Here is a 14,016-nt window from a genome sequence, read left to right as displayed (position 1 = left end):
TTTTTAAAAAACGGGGGTGGGCCTGGAGGTGTTGCTCAGTGGTTAAGCACCCCTGGGTTCAATCCCCAGTACCAAAAATAAATGAATGAATGTGAATAAATAAAATAAAAAGGGTTGGGGACATAGCTTGCAATAAAGCACCCTGGGTTCAATTCCTAATACTAGAAAAACAAAACAAATAACCCTGAAGATATTATTTAGAAAAAAAAGAGAGAGAGAAAAAATCAAGTTGTAGGTAAAGCTCTGTGGTAGAATTCTTACCTAGCATTCATGAGACTCTGGGTTCAATGTCCAGGATGACAAAAAAGATAAGAAAAAAAAGCAAGTTGTATTTACATGACCTGATATTATTTAAGGTATCTATTTTTTCTGTGTACGCACACGTGCATGACCTAGATGATAAGGAGATATACTAAACTGTTAAAAGTGACTACCACCATGAGCAAGTAGAGTGAATGCTTTTCTTATTTGTCTTTTTTTAAAAACAATGACCATGCAGACATTTTTAAGTAAATAAAAAGTTAAATGCTGGGCGTGGTGGCACACAACTGTAATCCCAATTTGAGACTGAGGCAAGAGGATCCCAAGGACAGCCCAGGCAATTCAGGAAGACCCCATCTCAAAATAAAATATTCTATAAAGGGGCTGGGTATATAGCTCAGTGACTAAGCACCACTGGGTTCGATCGCCGGTCCAAAAAATAATAATTAAATTCTGAGACAGCAATGATAAGGAGCCATTAACAAAGAACCATAAATGCACTTTTATACTTTCACAAATCTGTTTGCCAACAATGTTATAAACTTCTTTCTCTCAAACAGCAACAGTATAACTTCTTATTTGAATCTTAAAAATAGCCAAAAACTATAAGCAAACTTGAATAACAGAAAACCAGTGGGAGAGGGGTTCTAAAAAACCCCAGGATGGTAGTATTGTGAACCGGGAAACAGGGAGTATAAAGATTAAATAAATAAAAAAACCAACAAAGAGATGCACCATTGACAAGTACTTCTGAGAACAAAAACTTCCTACATTGAAGATACATAATCTTTTTCCTCTGTGTTATTTCCCCAAAGCCCATGAATAAAGGTGATATCTCTAGCTTATGCTAAATGATCTTAAAGACATTCAAACCACTTCCAAATGATTCAAAATGTTTTATCCTGAACAAATCTTTATCATGAATTAAGTCTTCCTTTGCCATGGACAAATTCTCTAAAATTGACTTCACACATACTATACCCACACTCATTTTCTAACAATTTTCAAAACTTCACAAACAACCATCCTCCTCCTTTCCTTCCTAAGCCACCAAATTAAAAAGCCATATATATAGTAATTATAATATCCAAAGGAATATATCAGTCTTACATTGGGTAATTTCTAACTTAAAAAATGAACTTCAAGTTATTTCCCAATTTTCATTTATAAAGTTCCAATAAGAGCATTAAGAAAGAAATAAAATGAACAAAGAAATTATTTTTTTTAATTTATTTGTTTATTTGCAATGCTGGGGATTGAACCCAGGGCCACACACTCTGCCACTAAGCTGTATCTCCAGCCCTTAAGCAAAGAAACTGTGGAAGCTTTTTAAAAAAAAACACAAAAGAACAACAACAACAACAAAAACCCACAAAGCAATATACACTCCCCTTCAGTCTTTGGTTCAGATATCATGTAAAGTTTAATAAATTGCTAGTTTCACAAGTCTATTCAGTATACCATTTCAGAAATAATTACAGTGTCAGTTTATGTTTCTAGCTAAAAGAAAAAAGAAGACTGCTCAGCTGTTTCCATGACAATGCCACTTGCAAATCACAATTTCAGAAGTGTCAAAGTTACTATTGACATAACATCCTATACCATCAATCTGAATGAAATATCTCAGCTGTATACAAACTGAAACAATACTCACCTACAAATTGACTGGTATACAAGGTAAGATTTTAAGATCATTAATCCCTGAAATTTCAACTAATTATGAAATTAACCATGAAACTAGATATTTTTAAAGTCAACGTTCTGTCATTTCTTTAAAACCAGTATATCTGGTTTATCTTTAGAAGAGTTTAATGAAAATGTAGGACAACATATTTATAAGGCTGCAAGGAAAAAAAAAATACAATTGGAATCAAATTAAATAGAACTGAAAGGAGCAATATAGTACAAAGATAATGGGATGAAGGCCAGGGTTGTAGCTCAGTGGTACAGTACTTGCCTAGCACGTGTGAGGCACTGGGCTCAATCCTCAGCACCACATAAGAATAAATAAAATAAATGTCTATCAACAACTAAAAAAAAAAAAAAAGGAAAAAAAAAAAAAGGGAAATAGGCTGGCTCTAGAATCAGCCAGGAAATTTAAACCTACTCTCCACCATATTAAAACCAAATGTAGGTTGCTTACAAAGTATCAGGGACATAGTGAACACCAGTATCACTCCACCTTCTCTTAATCTTTTTTTTTTTTTGGTACCAGGGATTGAACCCAGGGGTGCTTAATCACTGAGCTACATACCCAGCCCATTTAAATTTTTATTTTAAGACAGGGTCTTGGTAAGTTGATTCAGGGCCTTGCTAAATCCTAACCTCTTTACAGTAATTAAAAAGTCACATAAAGTGGCGCACACCTGTAATCCCAGTCACTCAGGAGGCTAAGGCAGGAGGTTCCCAAGTTCAAACCAGTCTCAGCAACGTGGCAAGGCCCTTGGCAACTTAGCAAGATCCTGTTTCAAAATAAAAAATAAAAGGGCCAGGCACGGTGGCGCACACCTGTAATCCTAGTGGCTCAGGGGGCTGAGACAGGAGAATCTTGAGTCCAAAGCAAGCCTCAGCAAAAAGCAAGATGCTAAGCAACTCAGTGAGACCCTCTCTCTAAATAAAATAGAAAATAGGGCTGGGGGTGTGGCTTAGTGGTCGAGTGCCCCTGAGTTCAATCCCCAATACCCCCACCCCCCAAAAAAGAAGGGCTAGGGATGTGGCTCAGTGGGTAAAGTGCCCTTGGGTTCAATCCCCAGTACCTTCCCTCCTGAAAAATCACCCCAAAACAATGACAGTAAGAAACAAAAACTTGTGTAAAGCCTTGGGTCAGATGAGAAAGGAAAGGAGGGAGGGAGGGATTGTGAGAGAGCAAGGAAAGAAAAGAGAAATCTGATTTTTTCCCCCTGTAATCCTGAAGGAAGATCAAAAGATTTAAAGACAAAACAGATTTGAGGATTACCAGAATGGCTTAAACTAAGAAATATGGGGTTACCACATCAAGTAGAGTTATGAAAGGGTGATGAAAACAAGGAGATTGTCCAAACAACAAGAATGTAACTTGATCTTCCTACTCTGTGGAATTTCCACACTTGGCCTTGAAAAATCACAGGCTTTCCTATTTGCTGGTTTAAAAAAAAAAAATTCTCACCAAGAAGGAAAAAAAAGTATTTCTTTTACCATACACTTGAGTTAGTCAGCAGATAAAATTCTAACTTATAAAGCTACACTCCTAGATGTTATTTCTAATAAATAAGTCTCCTCCACTTGTCAAGACTACCAGATTTGGTATGTGTACCAGAGGGTATAGCTCAAAGGTAGAATGTTTGCCCACCATGCATGAGGCCCTGGGTTTAATCCTCAGCATTGCAAAACAAGACAATCAGATTTTGGAAATTATTACTTTGTTCTACAAAACTAACTTTACTTATGGGGGTGAGGGATCAGATTTTCATAGCTTGCCTTCCAAATAATGTTACTATAGTAGTAATATGTGAGTGACATCTCAGGTTTACTAGCCATGTCTATAGTTTAAGCCAGAAGAAAACCACTTTTTAAATACCCTATAAAACCAATGACCATTACCTTGGAAATTAATTACCGTTCATTTCCTTTAAAAACAATTTTAAAGAGAGAGAACAGAAACTTTACATTATTTAAAGAAAACAGACAAAAATAATCAATCTGTGATACCAGAAGTCAGGACTGTGGTTACTCTTAGAATAAGGAGGGATGGTAATTAACATGAAAAATGGGCAGATTGGCGGTGCTAGTTATATTTTTTCTTGACCTGGCTTGTTACACAGATATGTTAACTTTGTGAAAATTCAAGATATACACTTAGGATTTGTGCTCTTATGTATATTATACTTCATTTAAAAGTTTTTAAATGTCTATCTAAACAAAGATAAACTGTACTAAACTGTATCCAAGCACTAGTCATATTAGAGTAGCATATTCATCTTTTTTTTTTCTTTCAGAAAAGCCAGCATAAAGCACTTTTATTGCAATAGCAAAATGAAACTCATACATGATGTGGGGGAAGCCAGGACAAAGCAACAATTTCTCTCACCAAATCATTACACTGGACAGCAAAGGGTAAGAGGCTGAGGGACAAAAAGACAGGAAACCTGGAAACTGGCAGAGAGCCAAGTATCAAAAGACAGGGGATGCTGAAGCTGCAGTGGCCAGCAGCGTTTTCTGAGAGAACACTCGAGGATGTGTCACAAAGGCCAGGCTTTCACTGGGTGTTGAAGCCTATAAATAATACCTTCAATTTAAACTTTCAATTAAAGTTCTTAAAATTTACAAAGTGGAACTTGAATAACTTCGATATTACAAAAGTTCTAAAAATCCATTAGAAAAACCACAAGATGGAGGAAAGAAAGAAGGGGGGGACCTAAAAAAACCAAAACCAGGGGCTGGGGTTGTGGCTCAGCGGTAGAGTGCTTGCCTAGCACATGCTAGGCCCTGGGTTTGACCCTCAGCACTATATAAAAATAAATAAATAAAACAAAGATACTGTGTCCAACTACAACTAAAAAATAAATACTAAAAAAAAAAAAAAAATCCAAAACCAAAACCAGCCAGGTCACAAAGGTGCCTTCAGAGGTCCCTGGCCCAGGGACAGATACCTGTAGTGTCCAAAATCACAGTGAAAGTGATCTTCTTTCAAAAGGAAGATGGGTTCAGGGGAGGGTGGCAGGGCTGGCAGGGCTGGTGAGGTAAAGGCTCTCCCCTCCCCACTGCAGTTTTGGGTAGGGCTTTTAATTTTACCCAAGGACACTTCTCACATTGGAGAATAGCTCAGCCCTCCACAGCATCTCAAATCTGTTATGGCTTTGCAGCGCAGCAGCAAGAATGTTTTATATATAATAGATAAAAATTTCATGCCCAAAAATAAAATATTCTTGCAAACCTCATCTCCCCTAACACCAATTCCTATTCTAAAGTTAACCCATCACTTGTGCTGTTAATACCTGTCAAGGTACTTAAATGGAAACCTAGATCCAAAAGACTAAAACTGAATCTTCACCCCAAAATAAAAACAAAACGACTAACTTGAAGTTTATGGCATATAGTTTAGGTAAACACACATACAAGGATAAAGGGGAAGAGGAAATGGAGGTATCAGAAGCAAAGCTGAGTGACAGAACATATTCAGTCAGAGTAGATGTTTATACAAAGTGTAGTGGGATGCCAAGGAAAGTTCCGCAAGGATTACGCCCGGATGCCTCCAAGGCAGATCCAAGAACAGGGAGGTGAGAGAAGAGCCACTCTGTCACTCCAGTTTTAGAAGCGTAACATCGAAGACCAGAGTGGCATGTGGTGGGATGATGCCCATAGGCATAGTCTGGGGAGATGGTTAGTTTGGCTCTCTGACCCACACACATCTGGGCCACCCCTTCTCCCAGCCTCAGATCACCTCCGGCTTGCCTAGCATAAACTTAAAGGGCTTGTTTCAGTCCTGGGAAGAATCAAATTTCTTTCCATCTTCAAGCATCCTGGTGTAGTGCACCACGCAGGTCTGGCGGTGCTTTGGGAAGGTACACCCGTCTCGGGGGAGGTGGTCTCCACCTGCATTCCCATGGCGGCAGTGACTGAAGGCTGTTCCACAGCTCTGCGGACACCCCTCGACTCTATCTTTTAATCTTTTATTTACTATTATTTTTTTAAATGTTGGTGTTGAGGTTCAAACCCAGTACCTCACACATGCTAGGCAAGCGCTCTACCACTGAGCTACAAATCCAGCCCCATGGAATCATCTTTTTATTTCTTCATTTTCAAAGACTTCTTCCCACCCTCAACCCCAGTGCTAGGGATCAAACTCTAGGCCAAATGCTAGGTACTGTACCACTGAACTTACAGCCCTAGCCTTAAAAATTATATGTTTAGGTCACCTTCAATCCTTTCTAGAATAAAGAAGAGTAAATGCTTCCCATGTGTCAGACCCTATTGAAAATTCATAGGTCAAATACATTCTACGATGGTGTATAACTAAAAAGAATAAGCCCTAACTAAAAAGAACAAGCCCAGCATGGTGGCTCATGCCTGTAATCCCATTGGCTCTGGAGGCTGAGGCAAGAGGATTGTGAATTCAAAGCTAGCCTCAGTAACAGCAAGGCACTAAGCAACTCAGTGAGACCCTGTCTCTAAAATAAGAAATAGGGCTGGGATGTGAGTCCACTCTCTGGTACTCCACCCCCCATAATAAAAATTTTAAAAAAAATTTTTTTTAAAGAAAGTCTTCTATATACATCCTAACGACCCTATGAAGTACACATTGAGTAACCTGCCTAAAATTCAGTTTGAACCAAACTGACTCTTATGCTTTAAAATAAACCAAAACAAACAAACAAACAAAACCTAATAAATTTTTATGTTTTTAGAGTTTAAAAAACCTTATTTAAGGAAATAAGTTCTTTAATTAATCTAAATGATTAATATTCTATTGATAAATAGCTTTCTATGCAGTTAAATGATAAAATACAAGTGCAAAATTACACGAGAAGTGGCTTCATATGAAATAACTGCAATTACTTGAAGGTGACACAAGTGCACACCAGTAATACCTTTCTTCTATTCTCTTCTTATCCATGAGAGGCTGCTTAATCCACTGGTTAACCAGTCTTTGTCCTTGAGGAGTTTTGCATTTATTCAGCAATGCAGCCAGAGACTGAGAGCCAGAAGTATCTTCAACAGAACCCTTATGAACAAAAAATAAAATAATGCCACACTCCATTAATGAAAAATAAACTATGCCATGAAAAATAACTCAATAATTTTGGAGAAAGAACATATAATACTCTTCAAATATAAAATGAGAAATTTCAATAAAAATTCCTTCTACTGAGATCAACTTTCAACCTGTTTTTCTGTATTTTCAACTATACATTTTCCCTCAAACTAAAATCACTTATAATTACTGCAATTTTAGACATAAAAACATCTCAAAATGTAATGTTAAAGAACTTCTGTTAATATACAAAATGACTCATAATGCTAGGACAAATATCTATATATAGCTAGGAAGTAGAAAAATAAATTAGAGCAATTCAAAATTATTTATATATTCTAAGTATAATAATATTTCAAAACACTCATATTCCTTAATAAGATTTTTCAGTATTTACAAAAGGAAAACATTTTATAGCTATTCAATAATTTTAACACACACGTTTTACCTGGAAAAGGTTAAGAGCTCTCACTGCTGCAATATCCAGTTTCATGTACTGGCTGAAGTCAAAAGTAGTCAGTTCAAACTGTCCAAAATTTGAATCATCTGATAAGAGTTCTAAAAACTTAATTATCGCAGACAATGATGAAACTGCAACCTAAAATTAAGAATTAAAAATGAAAGATTTCTATACAAGGAGGACTACTTCTAGAGAGTAAAAAAAAGAAAAAAAAATGAAGAATGAAAATAAACTCTGAATATTATCATTTTCCTTGGTGTTCCTCCCCCATATGAACCAAGAAAATCAAAGTTTAAATATGGGGCTGGGGTTGTGGCTCAGCAGTAGAGCACTCGCCTAGCACATTCGAGGCCCTGGGTTCCATCCTCAGCACCACATAAATAAATAAGTAAGTAAGTAAGTAAAATAAGGGTGTTGTGTCTAACTACAACTAAAAAATAAATATTAAAAAAAGTTTAAATACATCTATGAAGATTAGAAAGCAATTTTTAGAAAGTGAAAATTACTTGAAATACCAGCATTATTTAAAATAGCTAAGGGCTGGGGATGTAGCTCAGTGGTAGAGCACTTGCCTAATATGCATGAGCCCCAGTACCATAAATAATAAAACAGTAAAAAATGGAAATTACTCAAATGCCCATCAACACTAAAATGGATAAACGCTGGCAAGTTTCCAGTATGAAGTACAACACAATAAAACTGAACATAAGCCAGGCATGGTGGCACACCCTCTAATTCTCAGCAAAAAGCGAGGCACTAAGCAACTCAGTGAGACCCTGTCTCTAAAAAAAAAATATTTTTTTTTTTTAATACAAAATAGGGCTGGGGATGTGGCTCAGTTGTCAAGTACCCTTGAGTTCATTCCCCAGTAACCACCACCCCCATCCCCCCAAAATCGCTGAACACTGTTGCACTCAACAGTATGAATAAATCTTACAAACATAATACTGACTGGAAAAAAATAGACTTGAAATAAAGTCATGATTCCCTTTATATAGACTACAAAAATAGGCAAAACTGCCAGCGTGGACTCTCTCCCTCTGGAGATAGCCAGCACTCAAGAAGGTGTATTCCTTGTTTTGCCCCAAAGGCATCTTTCTTGAGATTGCCCCATTCTTCTTGAATATGTATCTACTTTCCTAAATAAACTTCTCTATGCCTTTGGAGGGTAAGGAGAAACTGTCAGGTGTGGTGTCACATGCCTATAATCCCAGTGACTTGGGAGACTGTGAGGCAGGATGATCAAAAGTTCACAGCCAGCCTCAGCAACTTAGTGAGACCCTGTCTCAATAAAAATAAAAAGGTATGTGGTTGTGGCTCAGCGGTTAAGCACTCCTAGGTTCAAAAAAAAAAAGCAAAACTAATCTATTCTATTAAAGATTAGAACCAGGGTTATCACTGGTAGGGAAAGGAAGCATAAGAAGAGCTTCTAGGGTTCCATTATTACTCTGTTTCATGTATAGGTATGCTCAGTTTTAAGAAAATTCAGTTATATACTTATGGTATAAGTACTTTCCTATATGGATATTCATTTATTTTTAAAATATTTTATAGTTATCAATGGACCTTTATTTACTTATATGCAGTGCTGAGAATAGAACCCAGTGCCTCACACATGCTAGGCAAGTGCTCTGCCACTGAGCCACAACCCCAACACCTCCATATGTATATTTAAACAAAATAAGTTTAAATTATTTATATATATCCTTTTGCCTAAGTTATCACTATAACAGAAAACAAAAAGTTGAATACATCAAACTGATATCAAGTGACAACTTAAAACTTATTAAAATATATTTGAGGGGTTAGGGATGTGGCTTAATAGTAGACTGTGTATTTAGCATGTGTGATGGCATGGGTTAAATCCCCCCTTAGAACCATTAAAAAAAGAAAAGAAAGAAAGTAAAATATACTTAACACTAGCTTCATTGTTAGTGTACCCATTTTTCCTACTTAATAACATTTATCTCTATTTGCTAAAGTCTATAACTAATGCATGGGCGGTTACAAGGAATCCACAAATATCCAGTCAAGACTTTCCAATATTTTACCTTAAAAATACATCTCTAAAGCCATGCACACATCTAAGATTTGACCAGCAACAGAAACTCCAACTGAAAGTTACACTGTAGCATCTTCATTTTCACCAATGAACATATACAACTCAAGCCAATTTTTTAGTTCAATTGCTTAAATGTAGCATTTATTATCCAATTATTATGTACGGCACAAACTTCCAGTTTTATTACCTACTAATCTCCATAAACTAATTTAACAGATAATGAAACTGCTCTCTCAGAAAGGTGAAGTAATTTATTGAAGACACCAAGAGCTGGTAAATAATAAAGCTGAGATGGGTGATGAAGCTCTCTCACGTGAAACTACTAAAATCCCTCCATACCCCAGGGATATGCGTCATTTAAATATAATTAACTTATATTTAGGGTTATGTTTAAAATTTTCCATCATTTCCTTGGAAATTAGCTTAAATATCAATGATATACAGTTTAGGTTTTGATATAAGTGCACAAAGTTAACCTTCTAAAAAGTGACTATTATAATTTAAGAATAAATTCACATTTAATAATCAACATACCTGATTCTCCATTTCTGGCAAGACAGCACTGTTCATCTGTTCTCCCTTTTTGCCTTTCAACAACCGATTTAGATCCTGATAAATGTCTTTTGTGGAAAAGTCAGTTCTTTTTCTTTCTGTGATCAGAATTCCTCCTCTCTGAATAACCTATTTTATAAAAAATACTATAAAATACTATGATAAAAGAAAAGCTGTTAACACTGACAAATATAAAGTGACAACCGTTTAATAGATATTAATCCATATTAATTTGGGGGGTGGAGTACTGGGGATCAAACCTGGCACCTTGCTCATGCTAGGCAAACACAATACAGCTGAGCTAGATTCCCAGCCCCATATTTATTAACTTTTACACACGTGATAGCCATTGGCATTATTACTTAATAATATACATGTTTTAAATATATAAAGTTTAATGGAAATTTGAAGTATGAAGAAATGTGGCTATAACACTGTCAAAATTACAGACCCAAAGTACAAACTTTAACAGATATAATTACTCATTGAAAACTGCATTAGATACTATCTGTGCTAAAAATGTTTAACATAGATTTGCTATATCACAGAAGTTCTTATGGTATTTGAGGCCTACAAACTGAAAAAAATTCCTTTAGGGAATCATCCTTTTAAAAATATCTAAACGGGCCAGGCAATGTGGCGCAAGTCTGTAATATCAGTGGTTTTGGAGCTGAGGTAGGAGGGTCACGAGTTCAAACCCAGCTTAAGCAACTTATCGAGACCCTGTCTTAAAATAAAATATTAAAAAGGGCTGGAGCGGGGCTGGGGTTGCAGCTCAGTGGTAGAGTGCTCGCCTAGCATGCACAAGGCACTGGGTTCGATCCTCAGCACCATGTAAATGCAAAATAAAGATACTGTGTCCACCTAAAACTTAAGAATAGATCTTTAAAAAAAAACCAACCAACCAATAAACAGATAAATGAATAAAAAAGGCTGGAGATATGGCTCAGTGGTTAAGTGCCCCTGGGTTCAATCCCAGGTATATTAAAAAAAAAAAAAAAAAGAGCTGGGGGTATAGCTAAGCGGTAGAGCACCCCTAGTTTCAATCTCCAGTATCACAAAAATTAAATAAAATTAATTAATTAAAATAAAATAAAAATATCTAAATGGCTAGGCACAGCGGCACACACCTACAATCTCAGCAGCTGGGGCAGGAGGATCACAAGTTCAAGGTAAGCATCAGTAAATCAACAACTTAAGGAGAACCTGTCTCAAAAAACAGTATGCATGTATGTGCACATATATGTGTACATAAATAAAGAGCTTAGGATGTAGCTTAGTGAAAAAAGCCACTGGGTTCAATTCCCAGTACTGAAAAAAACCTAAACAATTATGTCTATGTAAATGGAACAATCAAAATTTGATTAAAATAAAAAGAATCAGTAAAATACAAGACTAAAATTCCTACATGAAATATCAAAATGTAATACTAGGTCTGAGGGTGTAACTCATGTTTAGCTCTTGTTTAACAAGTTCCAGGGAATGGGTTAGAATCCCAGCTCTACTAAAAGCAAAAAAATCCTAAAGAACTACATGCTATTTATTTAATATATCATGCAATAATAGTTACTGTAATGGTTACTTTTTCGGAATGAAGGAAGGCAGAAAGGACATGAAAAAGGGAGATCTGAGAAAAGATGTTAGGTAGAACAAGTCTTACAAGAGCTTATTCTGGGTGCTGGAAATAGAACCCAGAGCCTCATGTTAGACAAGCACTAACCACTGACGGAGCTACATCCCCATCCCCCCTCCCCGCCTTTTTTTTTTTTTTTTTTTTTTACCATGCCTTGAAATTGTGATCCTCCTGTCTCAGCTTCCCAAATCGCTGGGATAACAGGCATACTCCATGGTACCTAGCTTGATATCCTTTTTTTAAACTTCGTCATTTTTTTTCTTTTCTAAAAATTTCCATATTGGCCTGTTATCTTCTTAAAGGTAACTACATTTCTTTCAAAGATAAACATCAAGGCCAAACAGGGTGGCACATGCCTATAATCCCAGCAACTCAGGAGGCTAGGATCATAGGTTTGACACCAACCTCAACAACTTAATGAGGTCCCTAAGGACTAGCAAGATCCTGTCTCAAACCATTAAAGAAAAAAAAAAAGGAGACTTTTAAATTATGTTTTTTGAAAAATAAATCAGCAAATTGTGAACTAAAGAACATTTCCTAGACTTAGATTCCCTGTCACTAAGACCCAATTCCTTACCTGCCTCAGTTTCCCCATATCTCCAGCAGTCTCTCCTCCTGGTAAAATACATTCCTTTGGTCCAATCTGAATCAGGAGAGCCTCCAGATTGGAAAACTGATCATTATCAGGGAATTCACACAGTCCTAGCTTCTTCTGTATGGTATCAACATACCCAACTCCAACCTGTCTTTGACCATCAACTGTGGACATTTTAACGCCCACAACACCAATGGAAGCTGACATATCATTGTTACCAAACAGAATGTCTTCAAACTGAGAAAGATTGCCAGGAGAAGCCTATGCAAAAATAAAGAAAAATTTTAAGAAACTGTTCAATAGTTTTAAAATCTTACTTGCAAACAAGAATTGTCCAACCTTAATTAATTTTATTAATTTTTTAAAAAAATTGCTCATCACCACATATTCAAATTATTGTTACACTTTCTATAAAGTAACATCCTCCCTGTTCAGCTATTTTCACAACACCTGGGCACATTTAAAAATAATTCTTTCAAAAGTGATTTTCAATTTTAAGTGTGGCCACTGGATTTATATACACACAGTTGTAAAAGTACTCAAACCAGTAACCTTTTAATTCTGCTTAAATTTCTACACTCTGCCAAACTACCCACTAGTTACATATACTCGTATTTTCACACAATAGTTATATAATATAGAAGAGTAGTATAATTAGCTTAAGTATTGACCTTGGAAAGTCACCTCACTAGAACACTTTATCTATCTGTAAAAGAGATTTTCCTAGATCAATGATTTCCAAATAAAGGATTCTTGATCTATTTTCAATATTTCAAAAAGGTTGAAAATATCTCCTTAAGACTGTGTTAGCTAACTAATGGTCTGATTTAATTGCCAGTGGGAGCTTCTACATACTTAAACCCAGGTTGCTGATGCTGGGAGCCATTAGCCAAGTAGGTATGACAATTTCCTTGCCAGCGTACCCCATGTTGCAGTGACATTGAATGTAGGTGACCTTGTTCAAGGACCAAGGCGGATTAGGGCGTTCCCGGTTTAGGTTTAAGATTATTCCTGCTGGGAATAGGGCGTATCCTGCTGCCTGAGTTCCCCTTGAGTTCTCACGGGATTCAGACAGTAGACAGAAGCCCAGTGGGAGTGGATTTGGGCAGAGAGCGTGGATTTCCCCAGAACGTGTTGGTAGACGGCTGGTGTGAGTTCGGGAATAAAGAGTTGCTGTTTGAATCTACAAGCTGTGTGGTGGCTCCTGATTGTGTGCCCAGCCAGACTGCGGCATTTGGTGGCCCGTACGGGGAACTTCTGAAGCTTAGAGGTAAGTGAAATTTCTCACCCTTGAGGAAGAGAAAAAAAAATGGGTGAACATTTCAAAAAACAATGTGTTATTGTTTTGATTTATTTTGTTTTTATTTCAAGTTGCCTGTTCCTAGAACTTTCTCAGGCAAACTGGGGAAAATGGTTGACTCAAGGTTTGAAGTTGTTCGCCTCCGAGCAAGATAAATTGTTAGAGGAAGGAGGCACCCCAGTAAGACCAAGAACAATTAGGGCATATGTTGATACAGTACAAAAATGTATCCCATGGCTTTTTAAAGACGAGTTATTAAGTATATCAATGGGACCATCATGGTATCCTATAGAAGGATTTTTCTTCAAGAAAGAGATGGCTAGTTCTGTTTACTACATTTGTCTAAGATTTGGTTTTTAGAGACATCTGATTAATTTACAAAGCTAAAGTGTTAAAATATCAACCACTAAATATGAAATCAAG

At 36.5% G+C, this 14,016-nt stretch overlaps 1 protein-coding gene and 1 pseudogene across 1 annotated transcript in view; both read right to left on the bottom strand.

Moving 5' to 3' along the window:
• The window catches only part of Msh2 (mutS homolog 2), a 65,784-nt gene that overhangs the window by 39,292 nt on the left and 12,476 nt on the right, over positions 1-14,016 (bottom strand). Inside the window, exons 3-6 of the mRNA XM_027934429.3 lie at positions 12,276-12,554; positions 10,048-10,194; positions 7,440-7,589; positions 6,828-6,961 (exon numbers count right to left, since the gene is read on the bottom strand). Of these exons, the coding sequence (XP_027790230.2) occupies positions 6,828-6,961; positions 7,440-7,589; positions 10,048-10,194; positions 12,276-12,554 (710 nt within the window). The remainder of the gene's footprint in view (positions 1-6,827; positions 6,962-7,439; positions 7,590-10,047; positions 10,195-12,275; positions 12,555-14,016) is intronic.
• On the bottom strand, positions 5,537-5,844 carry LOC114091890 (peptidyl-prolyl cis-trans isomerase FKBP1A pseudogene; annotated as a pseudogene).

The sequence above is a fragment of the Marmota flaviventris genome, chromosome 14 (genome assembly GCF_047511675.1).
Source record: "Marmota flaviventris isolate mMarFla1 chromosome 14, mMarFla1.hap1, whole genome shotgun sequence".
NCBI classification, from domain to species: Eukaryota; Metazoa; Chordata; class Mammalia; order Rodentia; family Sciuridae; genus Marmota; species Marmota flaviventris.
The sequence above is the reverse complement of the archived record's forward strand: the minus strand, read 5'-3'. Positions and strand labels throughout refer to the sequence as shown.